At 40.5% G+C, this 8,572-nt stretch overlaps 1 protein-coding gene across 1 annotated transcript in view; it reads left to right on the top strand.

Annotated features, from left to right (window-relative positions):
- Positions 1–1,047: 1,047 nt before the first annotated feature.
- Positions 1,048–8,572, top strand: part of PHC3 (polyhomeotic homolog 3) — a 78,905-nt gene continuing 71,380 nt past the window's right edge. Inside the window, 2 exon segments of the mRNA XM_030330603.1 lie at positions 1,048–1,100; positions 4,924–5,089. Of these exon segments, the coding sequence (XP_030186463.1) occupies positions 1,087–1,100; positions 4,924–5,089 (180 nt within the window). The 5' untranslated portion in view covers positions 1,048–1,086.

The following is an 8,572-nucleotide window of genomic DNA, read 5'->3' as shown; positions in this document are numbered from 1 at the left end:
ACAAAAACCTATCTTTTCAGAGGGGGGAAAAGAAGTAAACTGACAATTTAGTTACACTGGAAATGTTCTTTTTCCTTCCCTAGGGAAAGCCTGAAAGCACAAGATTTCTAAGATTAAGTATACTTTTCATTAGACCACAATACACTTTATGATAGATTTATATCAATACTTCATTTTTCAGGTCTTGAAATTAGGTCTAGAAATACCAAAAGACATTGTCATCAGTCCACTTTTTTTTCTGTTAAGGGCAGTAAAGATTGATTATTTCATGAACTTAAGGTTTCCAAAGCACTTAATGGATGTTTCAGAATACTTATTACATTGAATGGATATCTCTACAAAAACACCCCACTCTTGATATTAAAATTTCTTGGAAGACACAGATTTTTAAAAGTCATCTTTATTTATTTGTCTCAGTCTGCCTCAGTGTAGTTAGCATATACACTGTACAGCAAACCATATTAGCAGACCGGTGGCCATTCCTGCTTATTCTTTCCGGTGCTCAAGTTTGCAATCCCTACTAAATGCTCAGTAAATTCATGCGGAAGACGTGAATAATATTCATAGGGTAATCATGGTGATTCCTTAATCTCACAGCGTCTGGAACACAATTTTTGAGGCTGAGAGAGGAACTGCTTGTTTGTACCCCCAACTTCAATAAGCCCTAGGTAACAAGCCCGGTAGCCACCAAGGCATTTCCTTTCCCACTGAAACTTCATCCAATCTCGGTTGTATTTTCTTTCATTTCACTTATGGCAGTTTGCATAGGCTTTGGTATATTTTAGATGTTCTTAAAAATTTTAAGTTAACTGTCCAAGCAGAACTTTTTATATCTTGGTTACAGACCCCTCCTTAAGAAGATGTTCATCGGCAAGAGAAAGGGAGGGATTGGAGGGGAGATAGTGGCAGCTAAATTGGAGAAACCTGGTCATTTCCCAGAGCGAACAAGGCCTCAGGTGGGAGGGGGGGATTGGAAGCCGAGAACGCCACGTGACCTTGGGGGGCCCCCGGGCTGAGTCGACCCCGCCCCTCCGCTCGCCGCCGGGGGGCGCATGCGCAGCCCGTGTTAGTGATGGAGGAGAGAAGATGGCGGAAGCGGAGTGAGTGACTTGCTGGTGACTGATGTCGTAACCGGGGGGCGAGTGGGGCAGCGACATGTCCCCTGAGGGGAAAGCTCAAGGCTCTTTGGAGGGCAGTGCAGGGAAAGGGAGACCCAGGAGTTCCTTATCTTGCTTGGAGTAGCCCGCTTGGCCCATATAGGGGGGCGGAGGCCAACTGTAAGGGTCTAGTTACCTCCAGGCGGGAGCGCCCCTTCCGCCGTGTGATCCCGAATCGGCAGGGCCCTGCTGGCAGAGTCACCCCAGGGACCCCGACCGCTGGGTCTTCCGGGAGGTGGGCCCCAGCGGGCCCCTCAGGCGCTGTCATCCCTGCAAGTGGGCCCCGCGGGCAGCCTTGTCACGGATGCCCGCTCCAGGGGCCCGCGGAGGCTGGGTAGGGTTGGGCGGGGCACTGCCGGGCCTCCTTAGCGCTCCCCCCCTTCCCGCCCCGGCGTCACCCCACTCCTCCTCGGAGGGAGAACCTGAGACTAGGCTGCTCACCGCCCTCCCCCAGGAGGCGTGGAGAGGGTGTCCTAGCGCGGGCCTTAGCGCGGCGGGGGCTCCTGCGGGTCTGGCCAGGCTGAAACACCCCGGAAAGAAAGACCTTATTTCCCCTGGGTGTCTGGCTGCAGTGTTGACGCCTGCCTTAGAGAGCCATGTTCTTGTGCGGCGGTGTGGTGTGATGATGTCCTTAGTTAGCTACTCAAACTTCGTGTTTCCTGGGTAGGCCTCTTGTGCACCACGACTGCCAGCTGTATTTTGCAGACAGTACTACGCACAGACGGTGGAGTTAGTAAAATTGTTTTTTTGTGCCAGGTCTCCAAATGTGATACAATGGTTTGGTCCTTCCTGCTCACTGATGTTTAGATTTGGGCCTAGAATTTGGCTTATCTGCGACCATCTTTGGTTTGTTAGTGAACGAACTTACCATGGGGTTTCAGTTTGAGGACGTGGTTGTGCAGAATAGCTGTCTGAAAGGACCAGAATTTAAACTGGCTTTTTGCATATCACTGCTACATGGGTAAGAGTTTTGACAGCCAGCAATTTGGCAAAAAGTTTACCTTGTCTACCACTAAATCTGTATGATTTGAACATATGATTGATAATTGGAAAGCAGTTTGAAAAAGTATAAAAAAAAAAAAACCCTAGAGAAGCATAAAGATGTGAGTCATTTACTAATCAAAAAACTGAAGTCAGCTGTTTTCCTCTACTATTTTCCTTTCACTTCCTTTTATTAAATTGAGGTTTTTGTTTTTTTGTTTTTTTACTTTTAATTCCTTGGACAGCCTATAAATACTATTTGCATAAATGGTGTAAAGAACAAAGAAAATTTGTACGTAAAGGGACACCATATGGGAATAGTGTGTGTATGCACAATTAGTGCCAAATTCCTTTGTCTTTTCATGAAGTAGAAAGTGTTCTTGCTCCATTCTTGTCAATGATGCTGATGTGATGTGTGGCAGATTTTGCTTCTCAGAAGAAAAGATTGGATAAGAAAGACAGATAAAATCAGTATATTCTCAAGTGTGCTTTTCACCATTCTGGTGCATTTCTAAGTTTTACTTTCTAACAATATTGAGGCCCTCAGATTTGACTTAAAACGTTGTTTGAATTTATTCAGTTGTAGATTCAGTGTTAAGTGGAATTTTATACCACAACAATGAAGTGAGTTTGAAGGAATCAGAAAGTCTGGTACAAAAATGTCCTTTACTATCCATACATGAGGAAAGTAACATAATTACGGTTTTCAAAATTTGGAGCAATTCTTTATGAGAGGAGGTTTTTGGAAGGAAGTGAGGAAATTGTTGTCAGCTGCTCTGTTTTCCAGGAGTAATCTGCTTATAAGTATAACCAGAGTTATTAGGTGTAGTGTGGACAGTGTTGTAGACTAGGGGAAAGCCGGTGTGAGTTAATAAAAACTTACTATTTTTACTTTTTAAAAAATGTTTATTTATTTATTTATTTATTTTTATTTTATTTTTCAGGACTGTGCAGGTTTTTATTGAAGTTGCAGCCATTGGCTCTTTTTTTTTTATTTTTTTTTATTTTATTTTCTTTATATATATGAAATTTATTGACAAATTGGTTTCCATACAACACCCAGTGCTTATCCCAAAAGGTGCCCTCCTCAATACCCATCACCCACCCTCCCCTCCCTCCCACCCCCCATCAACCCTCAGTTTGTTCTCAGTTTTTAACAGTCTCTTATGCTTTGGCTCTCTCCCACTCTAACCTCTTTTTTTTTTTTCCTTCCCCTCCCCCATGGGTTCCTGCTAAGTTTCTCAGGATCCACATAAGAGTGAAACCATATGGTATCTGTCTTTCTCTGTATGGCTTATTTCACTTAGCATTACACTCTCCAGTTCCATCCACGTTGCTACAAAAGGCCATATTTCATTTTTCTCATTGCCACATAGTATTCCATTGTGTATATATACCACAATTTCTTTATCCATTCATCAGTTGATGGACATTTAGGCTCTTTCCATAATTTGGCTATTGTTGAGAGTGCTGCTATGAACATTGGGGTACAAGTGCCCCTATGCATCAGTACTCCTGTATCCCTTGGATAAATTCCTAGCAGTGCTATTGCTGGGTCATAGGGTAGGTCTATTTTTAATTTTCTGAGGAACCTCCACACTGCTTTCCAGAGCGGCTGCACCAATTTGCATTCCCACCAACAGTGCAAGAGGGTTCCCGTTTCTCCACATCCTCTCCAGCATCTATAGTCTCCTGATTTGTTTTAAAAAATGTTTATTTTTGAGAGAGAGCATGAGTGGGGAGGGAGAAAGAGGATCTGAAGCAGGCTCTGTGCTGACAGCAGAGAGCCCAGTGCGGGGTTTGAAATCACGAACCTGAAGCAAAGTCGGACACTTAGCCAATGGAGCCACTCAGGCGCCCCTACTTTTTTTTTTTGTTTTTTGTTGTTTTTTTTTTTTTTAAATGTAAGCTCTGTGCCCAGTGTGGAGCTTGAATTCACCACAACCCTGAGATCAAGAGTTGTATGCTCTACCCATCGAGCCAGCCAGGTGCCCCTTGGAGGCCCACATCGAGTATAGAGATTACTTAAAAAATAAAATCTTTTTTTTTTAATGTTTTTATTTATTTTTGAGACAGAGAGAGGCAGAGCATGAGCAAGGGAGGGGCAGAGAGAGAGGGAGACACAGAATCCGAAGCAGGCTCCAGGCTCTGAGCTGTCAGCACAGAGCCCGACGCGGGGCTCGAACTCTTGCACCGCGAGATCATGACCTGAGCCGGAGTCGGATGCTTAACTGACTGAGCCACCCAGGCGCCCCCAAAAATAAAATCTTAAATTATTTTTAAAATTAATAAGAACATAATTTAAAAGCGGAGTGTATATGGTAACCAGAAATAAGCTAATGAACACAAATGCTTAGGCATCCTATTTTAATAGATAAGACTTTAATAGAATGACTTTGGTCAAAAGAAAGTAAAGAAATATTTTAAATTCTGATGTTGCTTTAGTATTTATTTTTTAGGTATAGTATTCTTTTATAAACTTGTTTCGGTTTCACTCATCTTTCAATAATGAAAAGATAAACTTTAGGCCAGGATTTATTTAAGTTGCATATCCTGAATTATTTGAACTCAAATTTAGAAGGTATTAACTATCAAATATGCTATATATTTGTGAAGTACTTTTCCTTTCTAAGTGTTTATGGTGACTGTATGCTATCTCTGCTATTATGAGGGTTGTCTTAAAAATTTAGATTGTTGCTGATTATTTCTTTGAAATAATTAAATACTCTTTAAAGCCTGTAATACAATGCTTTTGCCGACACAAACCCTTTGTGTTACCTGACAGATTCAAGGACCACAGTACAGCTATGGATAGTGAAGCAAACCCTGGCACATCTTCTGTGTCGACAACAGCCAGTAGTACCACCACCACAACTATTACCACTTCCTCCTCTCGAATGCAGCAGCCACAGATCTCTGTCTACAGTGGCTCAGACCGACATGCTGTACAGGTATTTCAGTTATAATGATGGGTGGGCTAAGACTTAGGATGCCGTTATTTTTCTCTTAAGCCAGGTGAACCTATTGTTTTACGTCCTCAAATGAGTCACATGATATTTTCTAAATGAGTACAGTTAGAATAGTTAATATCTGAAACAATCAAAAGTTACTTAATAATCCTTCTATTGAAAGGGCTTACATTTGTCAGCATGTGGCTTATAAAACCATATGTCAGGAAAATTATAATTGGAAGGGCTCTAGGTGGCTGCTACAATGTGGAGACACTCAGCCTACAGCCTAAATATACAGAATGGATCTAGGCTTTTCTAGGTTCTTTTATATTTGAAACCAAAATATAGACTTAGGAAGATCTGTTCAGGTCTGTGGATGTGTTAAGAGGTTTATTTCATTTCTTTTTTTTTTTTTCTTTTAATATGTTTTAATCTTTATTTTTGAGAGAGAGACAGCATGTGAGCAGGGGAAGAGCAGAGAGAGAGGGAGACACAGAATCTGAAGCAGGCTCCAGGCTCTGAGCTATCAGCACAGAGCCCAACGTGGGGCTCGAACTCACGAATTGTGAGATCATGACCTGAGCCGAAGTCGGACGCTCAACCGACTGAGCCACCCAGGTGCCCCTATTTTATTTCATTTTATTTATTTATTTTTTTGAAGATTTTTTTTAATGTTTATTTTTGAGAGACAGAGTGTGAGTGGGGGAAGGGCAGAGAGAGAGGGAGACACAGAACATGAAGCAGACCCCAGGCTCTGAGCTGTCAGCACAGAGCCCGATGCAGGGCTTGAACCCACGAGCCTCGAGATCATGACCTGAGCCAAAGTCAGACGCCCAACCGACTGAGCCACTTAGGTGCCCCAAGAGGTTCATTTTAAACTCAAGTGGCTTAAGAACCTAAGCAGAAGAATCATTTAAAGTTCTTAGGGGCAGAGGGGGGAAGGGAATATTTAGGAAAAGTTTTAGTCTCTTCACTTGGTTGCAAATTAAGTTTACTTGGTTAACTTTTATAATGAGGTTGAGGCAATATGGTATTTCATAAAAAGGGCATGGGCATTGTAGTCTGATATGCTCTTTGTTTGAATTCCATTTTCTTAATCCTTAGTAGCTATGTGTCTTGGCTGAGAGGCATGATCTCTTTGACCATCAGGAAATTGTAAAATGAGGATGAGACCATCTAGTTCCTTAGTTACTTTGATCATTAAAGGAAGCATTAAAACGGTGTGGGGCACATTATATATTCCCAATCAATAACAGTAGCTATATTTATTGAACAATTGCTATGTGGCAAGCATTTGATGAATGCTTTACGTGGATTATCTTTTTTTTAAAGTTTACGTATTTTTGAGAGAGAGCATTAGCAGGGGAGGGGCAGAGAGAGAGAAAAGACGGAGAACTCTAAGCAGGGTCCCTGCTGACAGTGCAGAGTCTGGTGTGGGGCTCAAACCCATGAGATCATGACCTGAGCTAAAATCAAGAGTCGGACACTCAACTGACCGAGCCACCTAGGGATCCCTCTTTTTTTTTTTTAAGTTTATTTATTTATTTTGAGAGTACATGCACGAGCAGGGGAGGGGGCAGAGACAGGGAGAGAGAGAAAGAATCCCAAGCAGGCTCTGAAGTGCCAGTGCAGAGCCTGGAAGCAGGGCTTGAACTCATAAACTATGAGATCATGACCTTATCCAAAGTCAAGAGTCAAAGGATGTTAACCTACTGAGCCACTCGGGCATTCCTGGATTATCTCTTTTAATCCTCACCACACCTCTGTAAAGTGGATGCTGTTATCTCTCATTTTACAGATGGGAAAACTGATGTTTAAATAGATTAACTTTTCCTAAGTTCACATAGCTAGTAGATTGTCTGGTTTTAGAGTTGTGCCTTTAATCACTCCGTGAGTTTTTATGTTTCATTCTACTCTGAAAATAACTTAACCTGGTTGCGATGCAGTCCTCTCTCCACTCCATTTTTCTAGATTGGATATCCCAGCATGATGGCTTTTAACTGTTTTGTTGTTTAGAATTCTGAAGTTACCATGGGGTAGAATCAGAGTTGTTGAAGATTGAGTCAGTCCAGCAAAAGTTCAAACTGGAATGAGGAATGTGTTTTTAATGTTTTTTACCTTCTTTGCAGCAAGGGATATAGGAGAGAGTATCTAGATGTTTGAGCATGTAGTTGATGTGGTATTTTAATATGACATTTTGATCTCTAGTTTTTATCTAAGCTGAATGTGTTAATAAAAAATAAGATGTTACTGGAGAAGGATAGGTATAGGTATCTCTCACAAATAGCACTTATACTAGTTCTTATGAGGTGATAGAATTGCTTCCTCTAAAGTACAGTCAAATCAATATTCATTGAATTACCTAAGTAGTTCTTTAATACTGTCCAGCATTCTTTTCCAGTCCCATGAGTTCTCTTTACCCTTTTTGTTTCTTTAAAGATTAAAATAAGAACAATGTGTTGTACCTTTAACTTGCCTTTTAGGAGTCTCTCTCCCATCAGTGTGTCATTGAATGATAATGAAAGACTGTGTTGACAATAGAAGAAATGGCTACACTGACAAAAATGTGTCAAATAGATTATATTTATGTTATTTTAGTTTGACTTTAGTTTTATTATGGAATTCGAAGAACATATATAGATTTACCTGACCCAAAAGGTGTACTGCTGTAATTCTAAATTGCTTAATGCTGGTCTGTCGTCTCCTGAAAGGTCAAAAGCATACATTGATATTGTGACAGGAGTCTGTAGCAGATATAGCCAATCTGTAGTTGGAGAGATGAGATATGAATACATGAAAGTAAACAAGGAAATATGTTTCTTGGAATTTGGATAAAGAGATTCATTGCTCTGTGGTTCATGGTGTCCTGACTCAGACCTCAAGCTGTAGGATTATGGCTCAATTACTCTGTTAGTTCTGAACACTGTGGTTTGATCCTGAGAGTAGGGTTTTGTGCTGTTTCAGATCACTGTGGGTCATGGTGTGACTTTGGAATGTGGTTGCAGAGGAGAGGTCTAGTCTGACTTACGAGTTTGGACAGATCAAGGATTTTTTTCTCTTTTTTTAGAATACTTTTCTACATGTATCTATTTGTGAAGTTTCAGGCTCAGATTTTATATTTTACTAATATTCACAGTAATTAACACTTTTTCAGGAATTTTTTTAAGTTAGAATAGCTTTTTTTATGTTGAAAGGGATCTGACATTTAAAAACATTAAAAGAAGTAATAATTTAAACAAGAAGTAGCTTTATAGTTTTACATGATTATTTATATAATACCTGCTTGTAGATTTTTTCCAGATATTTATGGAAAGTACAAATGAGAAGGTAAAAATCTCCTCAAATCTAGCTGTCTATTGGTAGTCTTTTAATGTTTTCCTGAATAGTCTTTTAAATATTTCAATATAAAATGGTATCTTACTCTATACACTATTTAGTAATCTGCTTTTTTCACCAAATGATATATTTGGGAAATTTTTTTTT

The sequence above is a fragment of the Lynx canadensis genome, chromosome C2, assembly GCF_007474595.2.
Source record: "Lynx canadensis isolate LIC74 chromosome C2, mLynCan4.pri.v2, whole genome shotgun sequence".
Classification (NCBI taxonomy): domain Eukaryota; kingdom Metazoa; phylum Chordata; class Mammalia; order Carnivora; family Felidae; genus Lynx; species Lynx canadensis.
Note: the sequence above shows the minus strand (reverse complement) of the source record. Positions and strands in the feature narration are given on the sequence as shown.